Source organism: Myiozetetes cayanensis, unplaced genomic scaffold (assembly GCF_022539395.1).
Source record: "Myiozetetes cayanensis isolate MyiCay16 unplaced genomic scaffold, myiCay2020 scf21, whole genome shotgun sequence".
NCBI classification, from domain to species: domain Eukaryota; kingdom Metazoa; phylum Chordata; class Aves; order Passeriformes; family Tyrannidae; genus Myiozetetes; species Myiozetetes cayanensis.
The window spans coordinates 8,282,974-8,309,978 of record NW_026087423.1 but is presented as its reverse complement, the minus strand read 5'-3'; the positions used below and the strand labels follow the sequence as shown (position 1 = coordinate 8,309,978).

General features: G+C 51.8%; 3 protein-coding genes across 4 annotated transcripts; 2 read left to right on the top strand and 1 right to left on the bottom strand.

The window, feature by feature from the left end:
• Positions 1-7,470: 7,470 nt before the first annotated feature.
• On the top strand, positions 7,471-14,810 carry LRRC43 (leucine rich repeat containing 43). The gene is made up of 12 exons (XM_050318769.1): positions 7,471-7,566; positions 7,649-7,900; positions 8,148-8,258; positions 8,391-8,530; positions 9,120-9,358; positions 10,041-10,240; positions 10,622-10,745; positions 10,919-11,058; positions 11,205-11,270; positions 11,541-11,747; positions 12,291-12,336; positions 14,536-14,810. The coding sequence occupies exons 1-12, from the start codon at positions 7,471-7,473 to the stop codon at positions 14,694-14,696; spliced, it is 1,782 nt and encodes a 593-aa protein (XP_050174726.1). The 3' UTR covers positions 14,697-14,810.
• Positions 14,811-15,129: 319 nt separating this feature from the next.
• Positions 15,130-17,115, top strand: B3GNT4 (UDP-GlcNAc:betaGal beta-1,3-N-acetylglucosaminyltransferase 4). The gene is given in 2 exon segments (XM_050318161.1): positions 15,130-15,653; positions 15,656-17,115. Coding segments are annotated over 2 exon segments (1,113 nt in total). The 5' UTR covers positions 15,130-15,280; the 3' UTR covers positions 16,396-17,115.
• Positions 17,116-18,662: 1,547 nt separating this feature from the next.
• On the bottom strand, positions 18,663-23,082 carry DIABLO (diablo IAP-binding mitochondrial protein). Of its 2 annotated transcripts, none has more exons than XM_050318165.1 (6): positions 23,028-23,082; positions 22,314-22,428; positions 21,983-22,114; positions 21,047-21,157; positions 20,813-20,909; positions 18,663-20,023 (listed from the first exon to the last, which is right to left on the bottom strand). In XM_050318165.1, exons 1-6 carry the CDS (start codon positions 23,072-23,074, stop codon positions 19,809-19,811), a joined length of 717 nt encoding a protein of 238 aa, XP_050174122.1. In that variant the 5' UTR covers positions 23,075-23,082; the 3' UTR covers positions 18,663-19,808. The 2 variants fall into 2 exon arrangements, with proteins under 2 accessions (XP_050174122.1, XP_050174123.1); XM_050318166.1 differs by having other exon boundaries at positions 21,983-22,111.
• Between the last annotated feature and the right edge of the window lie 3,923 nt (positions 23,083-27,005).

Sequence of the window (27,005 nt, the reverse complement as noted above, 5' to 3'; positions counted from 1 at the left end):
CTGGTTGTAATGCCTTTATTTTCTAACTGGAGGTGGGGAAATGGTTGAGTGGAATTGCTCGTGGACCAGGGCCAGCACCTGGCAGCCTTTTTGTGACTCTAGGAGGTGGCAGGAGCTCTTTTCCCTGTGAACAGGAAAGGAAAAGTGCTGGAGTTACCCTCTGGATCTGTGTGTTTGGCATTTGCAGTGCTAGGCTTGTCTCTCCTCTGTGGAGCTGCTGAAGTTTGGACTCTGTGTAAGAAACTTGGTGTCCCTTGGGCTCTTCTTGACTGAAATAATCAACTCGCTCTGAGCTTACTTGGAGCTCACAAGTGATTTCTTTTCGTGGTGCCTTGGCCCCAGGCTGGGTTTGCTCTGTGCTGGGCTGTTCCCTGTCTCACCAGAGCCAACGTTAACCAGATTGGCAAAAATGGAAAATAACCCTTTCTAGCCATCTCTGCTCCACTTCACTGAACCAGCTTAAGAGACAGTGGATGAAGAGGGGGCTGAAGCACCATCTCTGCAAGTCCAGGTGTGTGCAGAGCCCTAAATACCCCTTGAGCTGCTCTCTCAGCTTTTGCAAAGCATAATTTTCATTCTGATCGTTCCTGAAGTGATCAGACCCTTCCTGTTGTCCATTCTGTGAAGCACAGCAGTGACAGTGAGCTCATTTGACAGTTTTTTTTTTTTTTCATTTCTGCATTTCTAACAGGCAGTAATTCCCAGGCAGCCCTGGTATTTCTCCAAGGAATTATTAAGCCTGTAGGTGCTGCACCAATGCCTTGAGCCCTGTTGGTCTTACTTTCTTGCAGGCTTGGATTTGAGTCTGACACGTTGTCTGGACAGTGGAGTCTGCAGAGCAGCACTGAGGTTGGATAACACGGTATTCCCATGGGATTGGTGGCAGTGTTGGGCACTGAGCTGCTTAAGCCCATTTAAAAAATGAAATTGGTAACGTTTCATCCTTGCCTTTAACGACTGCTCTTTGTTTTTCCCTGGTAGGACAGTCCAGTTCCCTGTGCTTCAGTTGTCACCTCGTTGGTATTTTGGATTTCCTTGCCCAGCAGAAGCAGCATTGAGTGCCTGAGGCTCTAGTTGAGGTAAAAGGCAATAACAGATGAGTGAAAAGAAGGATTCTATTTTAGAATCACCACATGAGAATTTGTGCTGGTTGATCTTATCCTTGGCATTGGTGCCTTTGACTTAATATTTCTTATGAGAACCCCTGATGAGTCAGGCCTGCGGTTCCAGAGGGTACAGCAGTTTTTGAACTCTGCATTTCATTTTTCAGAAATCTGCAGCTTTATCTCGCAGAGCACTTTCATAGGAATAGGCAGTGAAGAGCAGAGCTATTTAACCAGTGATAAACCAACACCTGAGCCTGACTCCTCTCTTGGTCAAGCATTGCAAATGCCAGAGCTGCTGCAAACGATGCTGTCAGAGCTCTCGGGGAGGAAGCTGTGGCTGGGGAGAAAAATTTCTGTACTACTGATTCAGTGGTGATTTCAGGGAGGCTGCTGTAACTTGAGCTGAGGTGCCACACGACTGTTTTTGAAGTGGCTTCTTTCTGTGGCTGGTTCTGCTAATCCTTGAACGCTGCCAAAAGCAGACCTGCATTTGCTCCATGGAAATGGTGCCAAATGAAATCACTGCTGCAAAGGAATTGGCCCTTCAGTGGGCAAACAGCTCAGGGCTCTCTTTGTATGGAAAAGAATGGAATGTAAGGCTCACTAGATTTTTTTTTTTTAACCTATATTTGCCCTCAGGAGCTCTTCTCGGCCTGTTCTCATCCCTGAGGACTCTCTCCAGGAGGTAACAGGGCAGACAGGGAATGGTTGGTTGGGTGCTGTTGGTCTTCTGCAAACACAGAAGAGCCCCTGTTGTCATCCAGAGAGATGTTTAACATGTTCCTGTCTCAGAACAAGGTGTGTGTGTCACACACCCCGGTGCCTTTCCATCACAAAATGGAAACAAACCCACAGAAGATGAGGCTCGTCCCATCCCCGAGTCCTGCCATTCTGACACCTCTTACAAAGCCCATCTGGGGCTCCTCCATTAAACTGTTCATTCCTCACAGGCCCTGGGAGTTTTCTCTTTCAGGTTGCTCTTCCCGTGACGCGAGCTGGGACAGACCATCTGACTCACTTGGACACCTTGTTTGAGCTTCTGAGAAAATGTTTCCCTCTCCAAGGAAAACACTTCTGGGGAGCTATTTATATCTTTAGAAGGTGAGAGAAAGGATGTGCAGAGGAGAGGAAACCGCAGGGAGTGGCCCTGTATAATCCCCTGGTTCAGCCAGCGCTTGAGTGGCTTGAGTCAACCATGGCAGTGGTGATGTCGATGCCCTCAGGATACAAATGTTCTCCTACCTGTTGGGGTTTGCTGACCCCACCTGGAAAGGTCAGTAGGAGTTGTTTCTGCCTCGGGGATAAACACGCCCCTGGGCAGTGATCCTTTCCCATTAAAAATGAGGGAAGTGAGGCTGGGATTGCACCTGCTGCCCGTCACCACTGTGTGACATCTCCACAGCGGTGTCTGGAACTGGGTCCACTGGGGAGGAATTCTTCCCCTGGCTCCAGCAAGGAGCTTGGTCCCCCTGTTCCTCACTGGAAACACGACTGCTTTTCCAGTACTGTTGGTTCATCCAAACAAGAAACCAGTCAGGAATTTCAGGGACAAAGCTGAAAGCTTTATGAATAAAAGTGGATGGGAAAGGAGGAGAGGTGCTGTTTTCTAGTGTCTTTTAACAACTAGGCTTTCAGTGCAAAAAATAGTGTAAAAAATTTTTAGATAGTAAAAAGAGAATCCAGTGACATTGGTTTTATTTAATTTATTTTAATTAAGTTTCAGGTTCTGTCTGTTCCAGGTTCCATCCAAAGGTGATGACAGGAAATGAGTAAAACCATGCATCTGCTAAGTAGCAAATACATCATTCCTCCCTTTCAGTATTAAAATATGAGTTAAAAATATGAATAAATATCTATATCAACTATATAATTGCTTAAATAGATTTATAAAAATAGAATTTATAAATAAAATTCACTAGTAGAGAGAGAAGTAAAATAACTACTGACAATCAACTTTTGAAAAAACACCTGCAAGATAAAAATATAAATAACATTAAAATTATGCTTTCCTGGTTTTGCTTATTTATGCCAGGATTGGTTAATTAAATCATCCTGACTCACATTAGCCCATCCTTTTCTATGCTGTATAGATTATTATATATATATTATTATTATAGTATATATAGTATAATAGGATAGTATAAATAGTTTTATAATAAATAATATAACTTAAGGCATTCATCCTTTAAATATTAAATTAAACTCGATTATATAGTTATGTAGAGTACCAAGTTATTGTTTCTGGCAAACTGATCCCATAACCACTGACAGGTCACATTCAGCTGGGTCTGCAGTGCCTGTTCATCCCGGCGTGTTAAACCGCTGCTTCCGAGTACATTTCTCTTGTGTTCTGCATGATTTGTTTGTATTTCTTCAGAAACAACCAGATGTAGCTCATGGTGTCTGCCAGCTCCGTGGGCTGTGCCTGTGCCAGGTCCTTGCTCCTGCAGGTGTAAAACTCGGCCCTTTCCCTCAGGGTGCTGCGCAGCTGGATCAGGTTGGCCTGGACCATGTTGCGGGCAGTGGAGTTACAGATGGTTTCCATGTCGCTCCCCAGGGTTTGCAGGGTGCTGTAAATGTGGTGCAGGGCACAGCAGTTGGCGTGGAAAGCTGGGCAATCGGGTATTGTCTTCACCAGGTCCTTGACTTTGGGCTTTTCAAGCAGCTGGGTCTCACCTTGGAGCGGTGGAGAGATACAACCTTCCTGGGAGGGAGGGAGAGCAGAGAGGTCATTGATCCCTTTGGTTTCCATTCTCACCTGGGTGCACTGGGGGTTTTTGGTTGTGGCTCAGTAGCTGTACCAACACCTACACCCCTTTGATCGAGCAGGTGTTGCACACTGGCTGTGGCTGGGAGGGTGCAGTTCCTCTCCTCATGCCCTGCTTGCCTTGGTTGCAGCTTTTCTAAGTGTTGGGTTTTATTCTTTGCCGTGTGGGCAAAATTTACCTGTGCCAAAGATCTGGTTTGGCCTGAGTGTGTTCTCATCTCTTTTGGCAGAGATGGCTTTAATCTCAGCAGTGAATTCAGAGGAAAAAAATCAATGCTGATTTTTATCAACACACTCTTGGAAATGCAATCCCAGGAACTGCAGTTTGAGGCACTGACACTTGGGTGCAGTGCACGTTTCACCATCTCCAGGGAAAGGATGGGTGAGCAGGAGTTTTGGCTGAAGTCCTCAAGCACTAGGATCAGATTGAAGAGAAAGGCAATTCTTGCCATGTTTCCAGTTCCTCCAAAAAGATGCTCTGCCCCAAGCCTAGCATGACTGGAGACTGAGAAGGAACACTGGAAGTTACCTGAGGCAAAGTCAGCCAAGGTTTCTGCAGCTGCCCTGGCCATTGCTCCAACTCTGCCCTCAAATAATGCAATGTCAGTGCTTTTCTTCTTGCATGGAACACAGAGAAGAGGCTATTTTAGCTTCTAACCCAAACATTTCTTTTCTGATGGTCTTTCTAGTCTTATTATAATAATTCAAGAGATTTCTCCACAGACACAGCACGTGCAAAATGGTACTTACATAGTATCCCAACAGGTTAGTTGCTTGGTTTTCTATCACTGATACCAAAGGCTTTATCTCAGTAGTAAAATGCATCAGCCTCTCTCCTGTAGTCATTTTGCTTTCTTTTGTTATCTCTGTTGGTGCTGAGGAGCCCAAAGGAACCAGTAAACAGAAGAGGAAGATGGCAAAGCTGTTGATCTCTGCATTCAAACGGAGAGACGAAAGGAGAAAGAAAAGAAAGAATACGATGATGAGTCTCAACCCTCGGCAGAACTTTTGCAAAGCGTTCTGGGTTTGTGCAGCGTGATAACATTTTCAAAGCACGAAGGGGCTGAGCTGGTGATGAACATCAGCTAGTGATGAACATCAGCCAGTGCACCCTGACAACGTGGAGCGAGGGCAAGGCAGACCCACCTGCTCGGCGTTCCATGGCTTGGCCGGGAGAGCTGCTGGCTGGGAGCTGACCCTGGAGCTGCTGGTGCCTGCAGTGCCGGGCTGGGCCCAGCCAGGCTGCATTTAAGCACCCTGCAGTCCTGCGTCAGTGGCTCCCCCACGGTACTTTTTTCTTTTGCCGGTGATTGTTTGGGGTTTTTTCCCTTTTCGACAGATTACATCAAAAGTTGGTTCAAGTGCGTCTTCGCTGATTGTGATCTAGGTGCAGTTTCCAGCTGACACAGATGGTGTCCTGTGTCATCTGTTTGGTGAGGAGTTTGGGATGCTTGGCTTAGCCATTCATATCGAAGTCCTCGGGCTCTCCAAAATGTAGGATTTAGGATATAAACCCATTTGTGTTTTTAATATAAATGTGGTTGGGCCTTGCAAACACATTATTGCTGCCCAAAGCCAGTGACCTTCTCCTGCAGGGTCAGTGTAGGAGTGGGCCAATCTGTCCCCAGGAGTCGCAAGCATGAGCTCAGGAGAGCAGAACTACTGATGGTTTGGGACAGAAATCAGAGCAGAGGAAACCCCAGTGGATCTACCTTTGTGACACATCCACACTTGTACTTCCCACCTCTGTAATTACAAGTGTGGTGAAAGGTGGTCATAAGTTCAAAAATGAGTGTGTGTCAAGTCACCAGAAGACTTTCAAGGATCAGCATCTTGGTATCCAAATAATCAGTTCTGATTTTCATGTGAAATAGTCCTCTCCGAAAATAAAAAACTTGGTGTGTGCCTGAACTCCTCTGAAGTGACTGGGACTGGTTCAAGGACTGTTCTCTGGGATGAACTGATTCCCAAGGCTGGAAATGGGAAAGGACATTTCCCCTGTGCAGCTCTGCACTGGGGTCCCACCAGGCTGTACCTTCAGCCCTCAGTTGTTTGCTTGAGGCCTCATCAGAGGAGATTCCCAAACTGAAGGTGGCTCTGGGGCAGCACTGAGAGCCAAGCAGAGGCAGCCATCTGGGAAGCTTTTCTTCTTCTGTTCCCAGGTGCTAAATAATGCAAAGAAAGAGATGAGATACCATGGCCTGCAGCGTGGGGCAGCACACAGTACAGCTGAGGGAGAGCTAGAAAAGGATGGTTCTAGCAGGTATTTCATTTATTTGAGATTTTTATTATTATTATTGGGGGATGAAATTGGAGAAAAGGAGAAAGAGATGTTTCTTTGTGCAGGGCATTCTTTAGGAACATCCCTACAAAGACAATGGTGGGTGCAGATGGCTCCTTTCAGGTAGAAGGGTGATCTTGAAGGGATGCTTGTTTGGAAGCACCAAAAAAACAGAGAGATGCAGCTGGCCAGTGCCCCACAGGAAGATGAGATGAAGGTGCATGAGCCAGTCCCCTTCCAGCTCTCCCAGATGGATACAGCCAGGGAGGACAGACAAGGAAGCTGCTCGTCCTCTGAGATCAGGAGTATCTCTTTGTGCAGCGCTGAAGGCAGTGGGGGCAGTTATTTTAAATAGTGATGCAAATGAAAGCAGCAGCACTTTTACATCCTGGCTTTTCCACGAAACACAGTTCAATCACTGCTAATGGTCTTTCAGAGGTTGTTAGATATGACTTTACCCAGTAGGTTGCCTGGTTATTCCACTGCAGGCAATGCCACCATCTCTAGTTATTCCACTGCACCCTCTCTTAGCTGTGCATGCTCTGTTCCTCCTTTCCTGTCCCTACAGGGCTGTGAAAAGCTGCTGAGCTGACAAGGGAGCAGGTCAGCATCCGTCCTGTAAAACCCCACCTGAGAAGTTCAGCTTTCCACCACGCAACCGTCGAACATCACAGAACATCTGCAGTTCACTTGGTGAAGTTCTGCTGACACATGCTGCTGTCAGCTCCCTAAAATGGAATTTGTAGCCATTGCCTCAAAACCTATCTCTGGAAAAAGGAAACCGATCTCAGAGCACGGAGACCTGATGCTGACCTGAGACAGAGCTGTAGCTTTTGGTCCTGGAGTTCACCTTTTTTTTTTTCCAAGTGTGTGAGCTGGTATTTTCAGCTGTGAACTTTGATGGCCTTACGTGGTTGTGGTTTCAGTGCCCTCGGCATGAGTGAAGAGCTGGGCTTTCACAGCTGACTGGGAAACCTCTCTGTTTCTTCCCCAGAACCTGAGTGACTCTCAGGATATAGATAAGCGAAATGGCAAGTGTCATGTCACGGTTCCTTGGCCAGGGGAGAAGGCTGACGATGCACCCTGCGGGCACTGCATGAGGCCCCTGGTGGGGAGCAGCCCCCAGAACCTGGGGAGGATCCAGAAAACCAGGGATTTACTCCCAGCCTGGTGAGCTCAGTGCTGTCCCAGGCTCGCTCCACGCTCCCCTTGGAGAGTTTGTTTGGTGCTCGGTTCCACGGCATCCGCGTCACCACCATCTCCTAGCGACGGGGAGCGAGTCCCTGCACCAGGAATTCCCGGTCAGGCCGGGCTGGATGGCAGCACCCGGCTGCTGCAGCCTCTCGGCTGCCTTCCAGGAGTACCTGCGGCACCTGGGGCTGCAGGACTTCCCCTGCGGCCTCGGCAGCTGGGTAGGGACAGGGTGGCACAGCGTGGGACGTGGCACGGGGCCTGTGGGCAGCAGGGCTGTCACTGCCTCTCTCCCCTCCGCAGAACAAATCCTGCCCCAGTGGCCGCAGGAGCCCCCGCGGGGTCCAGCCCGGGCAGGAGGAGGCTGTGCTGGATGAGGAGACCCCCGAGGCGCTGCTGGAGCTGCTGAGGGACCAGCACAGCCCCTGGGCACTGCCACAGGACTGCAGCCCCCAGGACCGGCTCCTGAGGGAGGTGGCCGTGCTGGCACCCGAGCTCGTCCACGGCTCCAAAGTCTACCAGGTCCTCAAGTCCCTGCGGATGGTCGACAAGGGAGTAAGTGCAGCTGCTGGGGCTGTGAAGGTGTAGGCCAGGAAACCCTGTCTGTCTGCTGGGAGGGGAAAATGTCCTGGGAAAAAGGACACCTTCCCCATCCCGTGGTCTTCCCAGATGCCATTGTTGCTGCTGGGATAGAGCTACTCCCCACACCCTCCCCAGGATGTTGTGCTGGATCAACACGTGTCCATGTCTCCTTGGCCTTGAGGGGCTCAGGGACACGTTGGCCAAACCCAGCTCTTTGCAGGTGGAGGAGGTCGATGAGGGTGTGTTGCAGTTCCAGCAGCTGGAGGAGCTCATCCTCAGTGCCAACCAGATCAGCAGGATCACCTCGGCCAACCTGCCCCGGACACTGAAGGTGAGCGAGCAGCGCCTCGTGCAGGATGGGGAAGGAGGTCCCATCTGGGAATGCAGGGGAAGCCAAACAGCTCCAGGGGTGCCAGGAACAGCTCATTGCAAAGGTGTCTGTTGTTCCCTCTGTCCTGGGCAGGTCCTGGAGCTCTGCTGCAACACTGTGGGCGATCTGGAGGACTTGTGCTCTCAGCCTCCTCCGGAGCTCCAGCACTTGGGGCTGGGACACAACAGGCTGTGTGGCCCTTCCCAGGACAGGTTCTTCACTGGGGATTTCTGGTAATGCCACAGGCTGACCGTGGGCTCCAGAAAGGGAGGTGGGCATGATGTGACCTCAAGCCATCAAGGTGGCCTTTGTTGGGAAGGTACAGCCCTTCAGCAGGGTCACTGCATTGCTTTGCTCTGTCCACTCCCTGTGCACTGTGGTCTGTGTCTGCTGTCACATGCTCCGAGGTTGTCTTGGTCCATGGCCAAGGGGTGGAGTGGGGATATCACCAGGAAAACTGCCTTGACACCCTGCCCACCACAGTTCCCATTTCCCTGGGTAGCTTTTTCCATGTCCTCCCCAAAGCCCCGGCTGGGACTCTGCCCAGGATAAAATCTAAAGGTTAGGCTGCATCACCAAATGATGCAGTGGGGTCATTAATGTTTCCTTGACATGTTTGAGTGGTGGGGCAGGCTGGCAATGGACCATATGGCTCAGGAGTTTGCAGTTGGCCTCTTGGCATTGTATCGTTGGATTCCCAAGTTTGACCCAGTTTGTGTTCAGGAAAATGATTTTTGTTTCTGTTTTTACCCCAGGGCAGGAGCTTCCTATCCTCAGACAGGTGCTTGCTGCTTTACCTTCTTCCCTGGCTTCTCTCCTCAGGCCAAACCTTATCTCCCTTGACCTGAGCTTCAACAGCCTCACGGATCTGCTGGGGCTGGTCTCCCAGCTGGCCACTCTGCAGAAGCTCCGCATCCTGGTGCTCCAAGGGAACCCCCTGGCTCTCATCCCCACTTACAGAGGCTTCCTCGTGGACAGCCTGCCCAAGCTGTCCCTCCTCGATGACATCTACGTAGGGCCTGATGAGAGGCAGCAGTTCCATGGCTTGGCGAGGCAGCCAGGTGAGCCCTCACCTTCGAACCCCGCCCTGGCACTCAGGAGGGGCTTTCATCGAGGTTGAGCTCAGAGCCCTCAGGGCAAACTCTGCCTCTCCTCAAAGGGAGATCCTTCTCTGTGCCTCTTTACCCTGTTAGTACAAGTGAGGAGACAGGCAGGGGACCCTGCAGTGGTGTAACTACAGTCGAGGTAGTTTTAGCTTTAGTCAGGCCCAAGAAACCACCCTGCCCTAGTCCTAGCACTGCTTCTGCATCCCAGCCTGCCCCCAGACACCACCTGGTTTCATACCCCGTGCTTCCCCGTGGAGCTGGTGAAGGAGGATCATCTGTGGTGGGGAAGGGGTTCCCGTGGTGCTGCGGTGCCTGCACACAGCGGTGCCACCTCTGCAGTGTGGGACTGGAGCGGGGGGCTGGGCACACCCGGGGTGGGAAGCCCCTCTTGCTCAGTGAGTTTGTGTGCTGGATGCGCTCTTTGGAAACTGGAATGTTAACCAGGGAGGCAGAGCAGCCAAGCCAGGAGGTGTTTGCATGGATTTGGAGTGACCCCACGTGGCAGTGGCCCGTCACAGCATTAGCACAGGGTGGCACAGAGGGGACACCGCGACCTGGAGGTTTCCTCTTGCTCTGTTCCTTCCTCACTCTGGAAAGAATGTGCAGCAGCTCCACGACAAGATTGTCTTTCTTTCAGAACTAAGCAGGAGTGAAGCTCGGGTGCTTGTGAGTGTTGGGGAGATGAAGGGAGTCCCTGATCCCAGCGCTCTCCAGCAGCTGGAGGTTGGCTCCGAGGCCCCGGTGATCACCTGCAGCTACTTTGTGACCTACGAGTTTCCAGAGGGAGAGGAGGAGTTTGTGGAGGAAGAGGAGCTGGAGGACAAGAGCAACACTGAGGTTGGTCCTTAACTGTGCTCCTGGAAGCCAGCAGACCTGGCAGGCCACAGCAAGGCAGAATCCATCTCCAGGCTATGGAGTGATGGACGTGCCAGGGGCAGCAGCAGTACTGGGGACAGAATTCCCGTGGGGCTGCATCGGGCAGGACAAGTCCCTGCTGCCCACATTCCCTGTCCCTCTTGGGGAGCCCAGAGCTCTGCACATGGGAGTGCTCTCACAGCCCCCCCTCCTGCTGGCTGTGCAGACCCCTCCCCTAGCCCTGGTGTCCCTTCTTCCCATGAGGGTGGGATGGGGAATGGGATTTCAGGGGCAGCTCTGTCCCCTGGTCCCAATGCAAACAAAACCAGACATGCCTGACCAAGAGACCCCTCTCTGTTCCAGGTAACAAAAACGCAGCAGAGTCCCAGGGGGTCCATGCTGGATGTGGACAACTCTGCTCAGGACACAGGAGAAACAAAGAACCAGCAGGACCCTGCAGCCACGGAGGAGCCAAAGGCTCACTCTGGTAATGAGGAATTGTAAATCCCCTGTCCCACCGCTCAGGGCAAGTTTATGGCTCTTCCTGGCCTGTGGTGGCATCAGCATGTCCCTCGCAGTGTCAGCTTGGGACTGATGGATAATGAACTGGTACCAGTCGAAGGAAAGGTCTCCTCAGAACTTTTTTGTGTCCCTACACAGCAAGGGTGTTTGCCACCCCTGGAATGCCCTGGGCAGACACCATCGACTGCAGCTACACAAAGGAGCACATTGCCAAGGACTTGGTGGGGCTGAAGTCCTACCTGGCAGCTGGAACGGTTGTGTCAGTTGTGGAGGAGAAGGTGAGTGTGTGGCAGAGCTGGATGAAGGGGGAAATGCTGCTGGGAGGCCCAGCAGTGGTACCACATTCCCTCTGGGGGGAAGGCTGGGATGGCAGTGACCCTGGGCCCTCCCAGCCCCTGCAGCAGCAGCTCCTCTCTCTGGGCAGGTGCTCTCATGGCCTGTAGATGCTGACCCAGAAGACAATAAGAAGGAAGGACAGGACAGTGCCAAGGTAGGGTGCTGGGAGAGAACAATGGCCAAATTATATATCTGAGTTGCAAGAGTGGTGATGAGAGAACCTGGATTAGTTTGGTGTGTCAGAGAGTCATCCCTCCATCCCAGACCTCTCCCAAAATCCCCCCTTGCCAAGGGAGGAAGGCAGCAGCTGTTTACACACACCTTGGCCTGGATGCAATGATGGGCAAGGGGCTGGGCTTGATTATCTCTGATAAAGGGGCTCCAGCCCTCTGCTGAGCCCTGTCCCTGTGCTGCTGTCCTGCAGCGTTCTCCCTCCAGGGACAAGAAAAAGAAGCAGCAGCAGCAGCAGCCACGAGAACTCCGCAGTGACCCTCCCATTCTGAGAACCCTGGGCACCACCAGGGTGACCTTGGAGGCCCTGCTGGCCACCGAGGACCTGGTGGAGACTGTGTGTGACTTTGGGGTCCTGATCACTGAGAAACCACCAGAACCACCAGTTCCAGAGGAGAAGGTAAGGAACATGTCCCCGGAGAGGGGGGTGAGGCAGGGCTGCCAGGGACAGGCAGTGCTGCAGGCTGGGGCTCAGCATGTCCTGCCCTATCTGCTCTGTCCTCATTGGCCTGGGCATCCTATCCATCCATCTGTCCCTCAGTTCTCCCCTCCCTAAAATGGGGCTGAAATAGCCCTGCCTAACCACCATCCATCCCTGCTGGCATGGCTATTTAACTGATGTTAGCAAGCAGTACCGCTGCTTTTTACGGGCTTAGCAAAATACATGAGTTGATTTTTCCATTTGAGAATGTGAAAGCAACCACTCGTGCTTCCTCTGGTGCTCTCTGTCAGCATGGCAGCACATACCAGCTGTGCCAGCAGTTCCTATTTCCTGGATTCTCCTCTCGGAGCAGCCCCTCTGCTGTGCTCCTGCTCCCCCTCACCTCTTTGCCCTGCCCTGTAAATCCCAGTGACAGCACCCTGATGGTGATGGCTGTCACAGGACGGAATGAGGGCACTGGATTTCAACACAGCCTAACTGTGGAAATGTCTCTCTCCACAGGATGAGAAAAAAGGCAAAGACAAGAACAAAAAGGCAAAGGCAGAAGGTAGGGCTGGCCAGAAAACCTCGGGGTCTCCCAAAAGCCTGGAGCTGGTGGGGGAGAGGGTGGTGTGTGTGTGTGTGAGAGCAAACAGGAGCAGTGCCCAGCCAGAAGCAGCCACAGGGCACAGCCACCCTGGCAGGAGCAGGGACTTACTCACGTCCTGAGCCTGGGGCTGTGAATGCAGACATTGACTGCGGGGCTGTCAGGATGGACACATGCCTGGACACCTCATGAATCACTGTCTGAGCAAGGACCAAGGGTGGGCTGCTGGCTGCCCTGGGGGAGACACCCCCCACCCCCAGCACTGTGTGCCAGGGGACAAGGGCACAGCTGATCTGTGGGTGAGAAATGTGCTGCCCTCTGGGTGGGCTGCCAAGTGTGGACGGTGTGAGGGCTGGCGAGGGCAGCAGGGGGAGGGCGGCCTGGGACGCATAATGAGCTCCTTATCCATTTCCAACTCACATCTCAAAGCACTTTGCAGAGGGGATTATTGTTCTTCCTGGCTTGGAGATGAGCTGCACACAGAGCCCCAGGTGCCCCGTGGCAGGGCTGGGAACACACCCCAGTCTGCTGTTCCCTGTGAAGGACCACCCTGACCCCAGCGGGTGTCCCCTCCCCAGGGCAGAGCTCACAGGCTGCTCAGCCAGCAGTGTTGCTTAATCCACTGGAGACAAAACTCACCCTGCCCCTTGCAGGTTATTTTTCCTTGTTTTGGACTGCAAAAATAGCAGTGACAGCACTTTGGAGGGGTAATGCAAGAGCAGGAGGAAGTGGGGGAGGGAAGGGTGGTCAGGCAGTGCTGAAAAGCTGCTCTTGGGTCAGTGAGATCACGGAGAGGGCCAGACCTCCCCAGCACCACTCAGAGCTACCAAAGGAGCCTTGTTTCCCTGCTCTGGCATCAGATTTAAGAGTGCAATTAACCCCCTTTCCCAAGAGCTCCAGGCTGATTTCTGTGCCCCATCACCCACAGCAAGGTCCCCATCTTTGGGGAGGACCTCAGAGCCTGTAGTGTGTGCACTAGAGGAAGCCTGTGGCCTTCCCAGCTACCTGAGAAGAAGAAAACCCTTTGAATTATTGTTCCCCTCAAGAAGATGTGCATTTGCAATGTACACCCAGCCCGTTGCTGAAGCAGAGCAGGCAGCTGCTGTCGAACAGCTGAACAGTGTCAGCACTGGTGTTTCTTCCTTCCTCCACCCCTGTCCTGTAGTCAGTAGGAGGTTTTCCTTTCAGCTTGAATGAGGGTGAACCCTTTGTGTTGGGGGTTGTGTGGCCGGAGATGGTGTTGGATGCACAGCTGACACAGGAAGCCCAGAGCGATTCGAGGCTCGTGGTTAATTTGGTGTCCCCGGGTGCCTGTGCAGGTGGAGGCCGCTTGGCTGCACCGCAGGCCCACAGAGGACGTTTCAAAGTGTGAATGCAAAATTCACAGTGCCTACAAATGAGCTGCCCCCCACAGCTCGCTCCACTCCGTGTGCCGTGGCCCCGTGCTCCGATGTGACTCACAGGAACACCCCGACTGCGGCTTGAGGGGGGCAGCTCGAGCATCTCTGCACATCCTGGCTGTGTCTGCACCTCCTGGCTGCTCTGTGAGTCACCAGGGTGCACCGTGGCCGTCTGGCGCTTGCTCATCCCCTGGACACCACGTGCCACCCTGGAGCAGGAGCAGAGGCCACACTCCGAGGGACGGGGACGGCTCCTGGCCGTGTGTCCGGCCAGGCTGTGCAGGGACCGGCTCTCTCCCAGCCGGGAGCTGAGACTGATTTGCATCCCTCGGTCAGCAAATGCACACAAATAATAAGTCCTCTCAGAGGAATTGGGATCACTTCCAGACGGCTCAAAGAGGAAAGGCAGCGAGCTTTGTCTCGAGTGAACAGTTTGCCCAGACATTGAAGGATGTCTTCAGAAGTAGCCTCACGTACGTCTCATTTTACCCCACGCTCCATTTTGCAGGATCCTTGAAATTATTTATTTCTGCATCTTTCTTTTGTCCCAGGGGAATTTAACAACAAATACGTAGCTTGCACCCAGATCAGTTGCCTGCCTAAAGATGCTTCTTGGGCTTCTTATCTGAAGTCATATTCAAATAGATTTCCCTCAAGGCCCAGCAGGCAGTGCTGACACCATGGGCAGTCCCCCTGCACGCTGCTGCTTTCAGGGTGATTTACTGTCTCGAGGCAGTGACAGATTTACTTCTTTCCACAGGAAAAGGAAAAAACAAAGATACTGCTGAGCTGGAGGAAGGTCAAGAGCTCCAGCCGGTGCCACTGGTGGTTCAATTCCAGATGCAGCTGCTTCGGTGGCCCTTGGCAGTCGGTGCCCACAGCCAGGAGAACGAGGCCGTGGAAGTGGAGAAACCCCAGTAACGTGTCCATAGCCGAGTGGGAAATAAACCCCGCGGGAACACTGCGTGGATCCTGGTTGAGCCGAATCGCCAGAGCTGGGAGATCCCACTGGATTTGTGACGGTCTGGGGCTGCTGCTGAGCTTCTGCCGGGGCTGCGGTGGGCGGGGGCTGGTGCGGGGTGTGGAGCGCGAAGTGTAGGTAAAGAGGGGGTGTGCGGGGTGGAGGGGGGTGTGCAGCGCCCGGGACACGCTGCCCAGTGCCAGCCCCCCCTCATCCCCCGCCCACGGGTGGGGGCCGGCAGGGGCGGAGCGGGGCGGGGCAGCTCCGCTAGGTCGGCGGCGGCTCCGCGGAGCGAGGTGGAGGTTTTGCCGTGCCGGGGACACCGTGGAGGGAGCCGGCGGCTCCCAGCCCGGTCAGCGGGGCCGGGGGCTCCGGAGCGGCCGCAGCGCTCCCGCCCTCGCCGGCGGCACCGGGTCCCGGCGAGGGGAAACACCGAGCCCCGCCCGGGGGGAGCGGCCGGCGCGTCCCGTCCCTGCCCGCGGACACTCCGGCAGAGAAGGGCTCGTATTGCTGTGCCCAGGGCCGGTCGGTGCCGGGGGCTGCCATGTATCCCAGGATCAGGAACCTCGCCCTTTACACCTTCTCCATCACGCTGCTCGCCTGCGTGTTGTACCTGAGGAAAGAGGCAAAGCTGGAGGAATCGTCAGCGGACCAGAAAATGGATGTAGTGAGTCACAAAGTGAAGTCTTTGGTTCTGGACAACGCCGAACCCACCAAGTGCCTGCCGAACTTGACCCTCGCCAATTCTTCCCTGGCCCTCCCGGAGCTTCACCGCGTGTTCTTAACGTACAAGCACTGCCGGAGCTTCCCAGTCCTGCTGAAGCCTCCCAGGTGCAGCAAAGAGATGTTCCTCTTGCTGGCCGTCAAGTCCTCCCCGATCAACGTGGACCGGAGGGTGGCAATCAGGAACACGTGGGGAAGGAGATCTCTATCAGGGGCAAGAACATCAGGCTGGTGTTCCTTCTGGGGCGCTCAGAGGCCAAAACCCAGGTGCAGCCCCTGCACCAGCTGCTGGCTTATGAGAGCCAGGAGTTTGGTGACATCTTGCAGTGGGATTTCGTTGACAACTTCTTCAACTTGACCCTCAAGGAGCTGCATTTCCTCCGCTGGTTCGTGGAGGACTGTCTGCACGCCAGGTTTGTGCTGAAGGGCGATGATGACGTGTTCGTCAACACTTACAACATCATCGAGTTCCTCCAAGAGCTGGACCCTGAACAGGATCTCTTTGTCGGGGATGTGATCGCCAACGCCCGGCCCATCAGGAACACCAAGGTCAAATACTTTATCCCAGAGGCCATGTATGGAGCCTCCTTTTATCCTCACTATGCAGGAGGAGGGGGGTATGTGATGTCTCGAGAGACAGTGCGTCGCCTCCAGAGCACCGCAGAGGACACGGAGCTCTTCCCCATAGATGACGTGTTTGTGGGAATGTGTCTGGCGAAGATGTCGGTGACCCCAAAGAACCACCCTGGCTTTAAGACTTTTGGGATCCAGAGACCTTTCAACGCTTTCGATCCGTGCTTGTACAAAGGGCTGATGGTCGTGCACAAACTCAACCCCACGGAGATGTGGATCATGTGGACGCTGGTGAGGGACGACAGCATTCGGTGTGCGGTGTCGATGGAAAAGAAGCTCCTGCTGAGCCCAGCGGGGTTGTGACTGGTGGCAGGCACAGGGTACTAAACTAAAAGTCAGGTTGTGGTAGAACCGTGTCCGTTACTAACAGACTGCGCTGGAGCCTCAGGGTTTGGTTTGCAGTGAGTCGTTTTCTGTCGGGGTTTTGCTTGAAGCAGCTGAATTGTCACAGGGTGGGGATGGTGAGACACAGCACAGGGGACTTGGCTCAGCTCCTCCCAGGGAAGTCACAACTGCCATGGGAATGTGAGTGAGGGGCCACCTGCTATGGAGGCTCCACAACACCAGTGTCTGACTGCCGGCCAAATTCAGGCTCGTGTGGGGAGGCCAGTGGTGACTGATGAGTGACAGAGCACTTGAAGGGATGGAGGAAAGGCCAGTGTGTGCTGCTGGGTCTGCTGTCAGGGCAGCAATCCCACAGCTCCTGCTGGACAGCAGGAGAAAGGGAGTGGAGTGGGTAAGAAAAATCCTCAAAAATATATTGCCTTAACACAGCAGTGATGATGACCCGAAGGACTGGGCTCTGACTCAAGCCCTTTGGCTTTTACAGAAGGTCATTACAGGTTTACTTGCACTGGAAACTTTTGCACAAAGACTTTCTGATCAGGTGTGAGAGGAGCAACGTGTCTTGAATAATCACAGTGGTAGGAAGAGGGGCTGTACCGTGTCATGTTGTGTAGGAGGTGTTTGGTTTTTTGCTGTTGTGATGGTGGGTACAAATAAAACACAGTTTTGAAAAGTGTTTTTACAGGAATATTCTTGAGTCTTCTGAAAGCTAAGAGCCCTAAAAGCCAGGGAAGGCTGAGATCTGGTGCTGGGTGTTTGCATTAAGGAGTCATTATGTGGAAATGCCACTTCCTTTCCTGTGAGCAGCTGCTGTTCTCTGCCCTGTCAAGATGCGTTGACACGAAAGTGATTCATCTGAATGGGCTGGAGCTGCTAATTTGAGGAAATATCAAATATGGAACTAAGATTTGGTGATACTTCTGTGAAACTCCTCAGTGCCGGCATGTCTTGCTGCTAGAGCAGAACTGGTGTGCTGTGTGTGAGCAAGGAAGCAGCCTGGAAGCTTTAGGAAAAAAACCATAGTGGGTGGAGAGGAAGTGTGTGATTACAGAAGCCAAAGCCATTTGGGTTGTGCTGTTGTAATTGCTGTCTCCAGTGCCAGCTGCCCAGTGTTCACCCCACCAGATGGGAGCTGCAGCTCTCAGAGGTGCCTGGGAAGTGCTTCCAGGAGGTTTTTGCTTGTGGGACAGACAGGGACACTGAGGACACCCCGAGGCCAGAGGTGTGGGGAACTCTCAGGGCAGGGGGCTTGCAGGGCTGCAAATACCCAGCAGGACGTGCTGCTTTGGCTTTCCCAAGCACCCAGTGCAGGTCTGGCTGAGCCCCAGCTGTGACCCAGCTCTTGGGGCAGAAGGTGCCACTCTCAGGTGAGCTGTTCCTGTGCCAGCTGCGAGTAAGGGTTTGCCTCAAAGAGTTACTCTGCTGAGGGGTGGGTGCCCATCCTCAGTGTGGTCCTGTGCAAGTTGCCACTGTGTCTTCTGGCTGCAGCCCTACCAAGGATTAATTCCCTGTATCTGAGAAATTCCCTGTGTGTAGTTTCAGGTGCATTGGCTTTGTAAACAAGGTCAACTCTCAGCAGCAAACTCAGTTTCTGGGCACAATTCTCTGGGTGCTGCTGCTTGTCCTGGAGAAGAGAGTGGGCAGGGCGGGTGCTGTGGTGCCCTGGGAGCTGCTGTGCCAGCATTTTCCTGATCCACTCAGTGATTCCCAGTGCAAACTCAGGAACACAGAGCGTGATGTCATGTCTGTTGTGGGTTTAGGTGTACGGGCTCATCCCCAGCTGGCAGCTCTCACTTCCTAATAAAGGCTGAGGGACTCCCTCCTGCCCCGTTCTGGGGGTGATGTGGAGCTGTTCATGCTCCTCACTCCCACTGTGATTTGACTGGCTGGTTCTGTCATGTCAGGCTGGATGTGTGTGGGAACAGCTTTTGGGAAGTGCAGGGCATGCAGTGAAACGAGAAGTGGGGTGACAACAGGGCTGGGAGCAGGCTCTGAAGAAAAGGGGAAGAGGGAGTTTCCTGGCTTTGCAGGCTCCTGGCAGTGCTCTCATCTGCCTGCAGCCCTGTCTCTGCCATGCAAACATTTTGACTCATCCTCCTGCCCAAAGATGAGTTTGGGGCCTCCTGGCACAGCAGACACTGCCAGCTCCCTGTGAGCTGAATTCCAGACTGTGTCATCCTCCCTGGATACAGCAGCACCCACCCAGTAAGGAGCAAGGAAAGGTGGTTGGTTAATTCTTTTACTACTTAATCTGTAAATGTACAGTGCTGTGCAGCTGAGACTGCATTTGTTCCAAGGCCAGGCGAAATGAGACAATTTATGCTACAGAAAATTCCTCCTCAGTTTAGTAACAGCCACCTCGACACAGACACAGTGCATCAGATGGTAATTTGTTGTGAAAAACCTGTGAATAATGTGTGTTTTCTTACAAAACCTGATTCCAGCCAGCAATGATAAAGTTCTAGTGGATACTGTTCTACAAAACCAATTTCACGTTAGCTGTGGAGTTAGAAAATGAGCACAGTGAAAGACAGCTGTGGTTCTGAAACCTGCAGTGAAACGTCAAGCTTGCAAAAGAGAGAATTCAGATTATTTCCTGAAGCTTGTGCTCAAAAGCATTCAAAATGCTTGCTGCCTCGTAAAGAAGTCCGTGGCAGTTGCCAAAATAATTTTGTTTATAACCACATTATCTTGACAATCAAACCCTCCTTTTGCTTCCTGGGGAACCTCCTGAGGTGTGGTGACTCTTTGGTGGCAGAGGATGCTGTGCTGAACTGCAGCACTTCACCAAGAGCCTGAGTAACTCCATGGAAATTCTCAGCTCTACAGCCAATATTTCCCCCGAGTGCAGCTCAGTGGAATTTGGTGCAGCTGTCAGCTCAGACATTAAAAACTTTGAAGTTCAAACAGAAAAAAGGGCTTAATCTCTCACCCAAACGGTGACATGGTCACAATGGGATGCTTTTGCACAGTTTAATAAAGGCATCTCCTCACACAAATCATTTACTTCACAGGTTAAAACCAAGGTTCTTTAAATACACTTCTTTGGCTGATCCCTAATGAGCTCCCCCAAACACATCGAACTTCCCAGCAGAGACACAATGAACACCGGGCTGTCCTCGATAGCAGTCTTCACATTTGCATAGATAAACGTTTAAATAAATGAATCCAAAAGTATTACAAACAAGGTAAGTTACAAACAGAATAGAGGCCTTCCAAATACCTGGAAGTGACTTGATTTCTACAGCAATCCTGCTTGGGGAAAAAATGGAATCATGGGCATATTTCAGCAGTTTTAGACTATCCCACACAACGGTTTGGGACCGTTCAATTTGTGATTGACTCCCAGATATGCTACAGTTCAGTTCTGTTCAGTCCTCCCGAAGGTAAGGGTCATCACCTGCATCTGTATTTCCTAAAATACCCTGTGGCAATGAAGATTCCTCTCCTTGAGCTTTTATGAGCTCCTGTGTTTGAGCTTCAGCTAATTTGGTCTCTGCTTTCTGGGACAGCTGCCTCACTTCTTGTACCTGTGACTTCACGAGCTGGATGTGGCTGCGGGCTGTCACCGAGGCCTGGTCTGCTCCTGGGGGGAAGAATGGAGAGACTGGGTTAGAGGGGCACTGGGCAACCCTTCAGTTAAGGAAACGACTGCAATTAGCATCTGCTTTGCTGTGTTTGAGATTTCATTGCTCCCCTGGATTCTCCTGCCCCACTGGGATACAGCTGGAGCTGGATCAGAGTGATCAGGTTGTGCCAGTGGGTTTAAGAACTAAGCCCAGCCCAGTCCTTGTGTGCCAGGACCTTTCAGTCTCCTTGTCCTGTCCTGGCACCTACAGCAGCAAGAATGCCTGTGGCACTGTTGGAACTCAGAATCCCTTCTCCTTCCATTCTCCTACAGATTCTGTGTCTTTTTCAGGCACTTCCAAAGTCAGGGTATCCCTGCATATTCAGTGCTTTCCTCCCTTTCTCCACTGCCAGTTTACCATAAACTGACCCATAACTCCATCTCAGAGCTATCACGATCTCTACACAGAGAAAAGACCAAAATTAACCTCTTTTCTTTCTTTAATACAACTGAATTCAGCTAGAAAGCCCTGCTGGACCCCCAGTCAGCCTTATTTCTGTGGCTCCCACAACTGTGTTTGAACCTGCCCTCAAACACCTTTGGTCGCGTTTGCTCTTAACCTAAACCAAGTGTGAAGTTTCCAAGCCTGGTTCTCAGAACGCTTCTATGGACTCACAGCCAAAACCAGAATGTAAGTTCTCAGTCCCTCTAAAAACCAGGCAGGAGCTGTGGATTGGTCAGTTAACTGAGTGAATATCCTGTTCTCCCAGGGAAAAGGGCAAAGGCAGTGTCAGTGCCAGGGCTCACCCGACTGGTAGGCAGCCTCTGCTGCCATCTCCGACAGGCGCAGCGCCGTCATCCAGCTGGACTCCAGCCTCAGGTATTCCTGCTGCTTTGTCTTCACCTGGGGGGAAAACGAGGTGTTACATCACGAGGTGTAACAGCCCCTAAGTGCTCTCCCACCCTTGTGAAAAGGTGAGAGAGATGAGAACATTCTGAGCAGGGTCTGCAGAGGGCAAGGGAAGGGAGGTGGCCACTCACGTCGACTCTGGCTCCTATGACCACCTGCCACACTGCATCCACCTCCTCCGAGTTCATCTTCCCCAGAAGATTTGAGTATTGCTTGTAGAGAGACACCAGGGTATAAACTGCCTGCAGAGGAATCATTTCACACAGTCTGCAACAGCTCTGATGCTGTCTCACAAAATTACTCCTCGTGTGCTTGCTGTAGTAATAAGGGCATAAACTGGAATGCAAATACTTTACTCAAATTGGGACTTTCATTTATAAAATTAAAACCATATCTTGTTGTTTCAGGCTTTAAATATGGCTCACACCATTCTTCTGATGAAACTCAGTTCGTGGCCTTAGAAAGGCAGAGAAGGGAAATAAAATACCCAGGAACAGAGAATTCAGTACACAGGTAATAGAAATAACTGTTATGAGTTTCTTCAGCCCCACTTCTGAGTTCCAGGGTCATTTTGGCTTAAGTAAAAAGAGGGACTTTTTACATGAGCGTGGAGTGACAGGACAAGGGGAATGGATTCAAACTGACAGGGGGCAGGGTTAGGTTGGATACTGAAAAAATTCTTCCCTGTGAAGGTGGGGAGGCCCTGGCACAGGTTGCCCAGAGAAGCTGTGGCTGCCCCATCCCTGGAAGTGCTCCAGGCCAGGTTGGACAGGACTTGGAACAACTTGGTCTAGTGGAAGGTGTCCCTTCCAACCCAAACCATTCTACGATTCTCTCAATTTAACCCAAAAGCAACAGTTTAACAAAGCTAAAAGTAATTTCCATGTTTGGTGTTGAACAGTGAGCCCACGGCTTCCGAGGGACCCGACATCTTCCACCCCACTCCCCTTCAGTTATATTAAATTTTAGAAGTGCATTTTGTGCACGGTTTAAGAGGTGTAATTAGTGCCAGATCCTTCAGTATTTCCAGCAGTGACTGGTGCCGGGTGTGTGCTCTCTCAGCTCACCTTTGTGTACTCTGTGAGTGCCTCGATGAGCGCGTAGGTGGTCTGGGACAGCAGGGTGGCCGTGCTGTCTGTCACCAGGGACACGGCTCTTCTGATCAGGGCATCGTTGCTGAGGGACACCGGTCCCTGCTGCTGCAACACAAGGCATTTCCATGACCTTCACATCCACTGCAGCTCAAGGCAAAGCTAAGGCAGAGCCTCGCTGCTCGTTACGAGCCAAGCGCTCACAGAGGATACAACTGCAGGTTGAAAACGGGTCTGTACCAGGTTAAGCAAGTGTTTTTGGACATTAAACTGCTCCCAAGGAGGGGGTGCCCCCCTCCCACGTTACCTGAGCGACGGGGACAGCACACAGGGCCACCCCCAGCCCCAGGGCCTGGTGCCACCGACCGCTGGCACCCGACAGGCCTCGTCTCCTCACCCCGGCCAGGACCGGGAAAGCGTGCCTGGAAATGCAAGGGGAGAAGCTCAGCACAAGAAATAACCCCTGTCTGCTGGGGAACAGCGATCTGAGAGGACAACAACCCCTCGAAGCTGTTCTAGGGGAACCAGGCTTCTGGAACGGAGCTGCACAACAGTGAGTGGGTAAGCTTGTTTCAAATTTTGCATTGTTACTGAATTATTGTGACTGGATTATTGTCACTTAAGTGCAAGGAAATAAGACAAGCACAATAACTAGTGCATTACTAAGAGAGGAAATCTTATCTGGTATGAGCACGCTGCTGGTAGCCAGTAATATTGAAAATCAGGTTAAAAAACATGCTTGAAAGTGGTGTTCGGTACATGCAGGTGAGAAATGTGACAGGGAATTTGTTACAATCCAGAGACACTCCCGTGGACAGTTTTATTTACATCCCACGCCGTGCAAACGTCCCTCCCCCGGGGGTCAGGGCCTGCCACTGAAAACACTCGAGCAGAGAAAAGAAAAAGCGCGGGAGCAACGCGGCAATCTTTGCTATGATGCAGCGATCTCCCTGAAAGAAAAGCGACCGGGTGGTTTTCCCTCTGAGCGTCCCCCCCGCCCCTCCCGGCCCGGCCGCGGTACCTGAGGAGGGAGCAGCAGCCCCGCGCCCACCGCGCGCCCGCCGCCATCTTGGGACGCGCGGCGCGGTGACGTCACCGGGGCGGGGCCCGGCGTGAGGGGCCGTGAGGGCGGTGGCGGCACCGAGGGACGGGGGAGCCACCGGGAATGTCACCGGGAATGTCCCAGCGCCTCCCGCTACAGTGTCAGTGAGCCGGGCATCGCTTTGTTCCGGCCGGGGATGCGTAGAGAGTCGTTCCAGCCACGTACATCCCCTTTAAGACTTTTCACGTGCACTTTTTAGCGTTTTAATTTTTGGTTCCAAGTCACACCGTTCCCTTAACTTAATTAGTGATCTATCTCCCTTATTGACTATCTTGGTCAGCATTCTTTGGTCCTCTTATCATTCTTCCTCAGGCGGAGAGTCTCCAGCTCTCAGGCTGTACTGTCTTTTTTAATCCCCTTTGTATCTCCTGGTTACTCCAACGTGTCTTTGAAGGGCCAGAAATTTAAGATCCCAGATGTCCAACCTTCAACTCCCTCAAGCAAGAAGGGAGATTTAATCCATGAAACAGCAGCACACAGGCTCTAAGTGGTGTCCAGGTGTTGGAAAAACAAATGACTTGTGAGTAGAATTGCCTTGTTCAGGTTTAGGGCTGGACATGTTTCAGTGATCTCAGAGCTGGGGCAGGTTAACAAGGTGAAGGGAGAAGATTTCCACTGATGGTGGACACAAGGAATGCAGAATTTACAGGCCAGAAAGGCATGGGGCAGAACCCTTAAGAGAAGGAAGAAACCAATAAACCCAACTCAGCAACTGGGCTGAAATTGGCTCCAACGGGGTAAAAGGTGATTCTGACTGACCCAAGAAACCCCCAGACCCAAAACAAGAGAAAGGCTGAGCATGGCACTGATTCACATGAGAAATGAGAGAATCATTAAACAATAGAAGATAGAACACTAATTAATGAGAGAACTATGAAGCTTGTAGCCCATGAACATTAATTCCTTTGCTTGCCCTTTCCTTGCCACTGTACCTCACAAAAACAGTAGTGAGAGGGAAACCTTGTACTGGTTTGAAACGTCTTTTTCCAGGACTTCTAAATAAACCGACAAGTAATTTCTGTATCTCTGCCTTCACACCCTTAATTAGGCAGAGTTGGACAAGGCAGGACTTGTTTATTGTGATGTTGGTCGTGTTGGAATTGTGCTGCATCCCTCCTGTCCCTTTCTAGGCAGGGTGGGCGTCTCAGGAGAAAACTGCTGGGAGGCTTTTAAACATTTCAGGGAACAGAGGCAAAAATATCCAGGGAGACACAAAGAACCTGCAAGAGCCACAAAAGATCAGCAAAGCGCATGCAGGTGGATGCCTTTCCTTTCAACCTTTATTGTTTTTACATAAGAAAATAAGGTTGTGGTGAGGCTGGAAGGACACAAAACACTTGCAGGTTTGGCGCAGGGGGAAGGGCCGTCCATCCCGCGTGCCGGAGCCGGCTGCCTCTGGAAAGGCGGTGGCTGCAGCAGCAGGAGCAAGAGCAGAGCCCTCATTTGAGCACCAAGAAGTAGGTGGTCCAGCCAGCGAGGAGCAGTGCCCCCAGCAGCACCGTGTAGCTGAACAGCACGAAGGCCAGCAGCTCCCTCAGCACCTTGAGGACGTGGATGGCGAAGGACTCCGGCATCGCGCTCTCCGGCAGGTAGGATCCCTGGGGTTGGATGCTCCTGCTTCTCCCCGGCCTGTAAGCACAGGGACAGGGTGAGTCTTCCCGAGCAGGGAGACTGTAATTCCCAGTCTCAAAGCCTGTGATCGGGAGGGTTGATGCCCACCTGGGGTGTTGTTGGTGTCCGGTGGGACTGGTGTGCCTGTTCACAGTCCTCCCGAGCTGTGCAGCGTTGAGAGAGAGTTTGGAATCTGATCAAAGTCTCCCAGTTAGGACTGTTAACGAAGCAGATGGAAATACAGATACAGGCAGTGAGTATGGCCGTGTGGGTGAGGCCAGAGGCTCTTACAGAGTCCAGCTGGCTCCTGGAATCTTTCCCCTGTGGCAGTGCCTGGGTATCCAGGAAACTTCAGGATCAGAGTGGTCACTGATGGTGCATTACCAACAGCGTGTTCTGATCAAAGTGGTCAATTCCTCCAAGGAAGCCACCGTTAATATTTAATGCTATAATTGCATCTAATGGAAATACTGGCACAAACTGAGCCTTTTGTTTAAGAATGACGAAAACTGAGGCTTAAATACAAGTTTGAACAGGCAAATATTTATATCTCGTGTTAAAAATAACCTTTAAATGGGAGACATGGGGTAAAATGCTTTAGAATTCATCTTCTACCTTTATTTTAAAGTCATACTTGCACTTGCTTTGGAAGTGATTGCTTGATAGTTTAAAATTAAATCTAAACTCTTTCACAAAACTCGTCGGCTCCTTAAAGCTGTGAAGACCCACCTAAAAAATTCTATCATCTCCCCAAATTACATGTTCTTTTAAATTTTGATCACAGCTGTGCCTGATGAAAAATATCTACGCTCTTGGTCAAGCACATAAAGGGAGTTTAAAACAAGACTTTAGATAAAGCAAACCCAAAGGGATTATTTCTCTTCTAAGCTGTCTAAAGCCAGCCAGAGTAAACTGAATTCTCATCCTGCCACTTAGAATGTTTTTCAAGGAGGTTTTCTGATAGAGAGTTCACTTTTTGCTGTTGTTAAAGAGTTCAGTTGTTTTATTCTAAGCTCAGGCACATGTATATAGTATAGGAATCATTTCATTTTTAAACCCGCCGTGGTTTCCCGTTGTTCAAGGCGTTGAAGTTTTCTATCCACGGGCTTTACGGGATCCCCGGTTATCTGGAGATGATATACTGATAAAAAATGAGCTGCTTACCCGGGCTCTGGTGTGCCAAGGTCTTCTTTCTCTCTAGTTTTGTTCTGCAGCTGTCCCTTGGATTTCTGGCTTCCCGGGGGTTTGTGCCGTGGGCTGATCCCGCTGTGATCCGCTCTGGAGCCGGGAATAGCGGGGTGTGTGTGCAGGACTAGGTGTGGTCAGGGCAGTTATGATACGACACAGCGCGTCGTGCTGGGAGCAGCCAAACAGCTCCCCTTCCCCAGGGGCTGCTGCCAACAGCATTGCCTGGCTTTAAGCACCAGGGCTTGGTGTTACCAGGTCAAAACCTGCGTTGGTTTAGTTGTGGGGTTTTTATCACCAGCAAAAAGGTGTCATCTGACACTTTTCTGCTCTGTTATCTGGGAGGCTACTGTGCCTCTTGCTCAGTTCCCTGAGAGCCTTGTGCTCTGTGGGCCACTCGGGGAGGAGGAGGAGGAGGAGGATGCTCACACACAGCTGGGGCTGGTCCCAAGGGTGGGACTGTGCAGGCTGGCTCTGGCTCTTTTACCAAAAGATTGGGCTGAGGGCAGCCTAATGCCTGCACTGTCACCAGGTCACTGCTCTGCTGTCCCTTGCCCTCCCAGGGTGCCACCCTGACCTTTCAGAGCACGAGCACTGCAGCCCCTTTGCAGTGAGGGGAGAAGGGAGCCAGGATATATGTTGATTTTTAGCAAAACTGCTTTCTGATACTGCTGGATGAAAAGTGAAAGTCTTTGGGGGTAGAGGTTGGGTAATGCGTTTATTTTTTTTTTGCTTGTAATGCAGAGAGCAGAGAGAAGGAAGATCATGTTCTGCAGATCAAATCTCTTGCCTACAAATATATTATGATGTAGAAAATGGTCCCTTAATTTAATTAGGCTCCCTTGTTATCAAATTATTATCCACATGGTCAGCAGGGCCTTGGACAGAAGCAGAACATAATCAGCTGCTCAGGAAGCCTGTTAAGCAGTAATTGCTCCTCCAGGGAATTATCAATGTCAGGATGGCTTTTGTTTTTTGTTGTTGTTGTTGAATAGTTCCAGGAAGAGACTTTCTCTACGTGGAGTGGCCACACAGCTCAGTGCTGGGGCAGGTCTGCAAAAAACCAGGCAGCAGCTGGTGATAAATGAAGAGTTTACCAAG

Excerpts from the sequence above, each read along its gene's own strand:
- DIABLO (XM_050318165.1), bottom strand. The coding sequence starts at position 23,074 with ATGGCGGCGGGCGCGCGGTGGGCGCGGGGCTGCTGCTCCCTCCTCAG. Across the intron at positions 20,910-21,046 it reads TCATAGGAGCCAGAGTCGAC|GTGAAGACAAAGCAGCAGGA; the intron begins GTGAGTGGCCAC and ends TTTTCCCCCCAG. Across the intron at positions 20,024-20,812 it reads AGAGGCTGCCTACCAGTCGG|GAGCAGACCAGGCCTCGGTG; the intron begins GTGAGCCCTGGC and ends TCTTCCCCCCAG.
- LRRC43 (XM_050318769.1), top strand. The coding sequence starts at position 7,471 with ATGGCAGCACCCGGCTGCTGCAGCCTCTCGGCTGCCTTCCAGGAGTAC. Across the intron at positions 7,567-7,648 it reads CCTGCGGCCTCGGCAGCTGG|AACAAATCCTGCCCCAGTGG; the intron begins GTAGGGACAGGG and ends TCCCCTCCGCAG. Across the intron at positions 10,746-10,918 it reads GGAGCCAAAGGCTCACTCTG|CAAGGGTGTTTGCCACCCCT; the intron begins GTAATGAGGAAT and ends GTCCCTACACAG.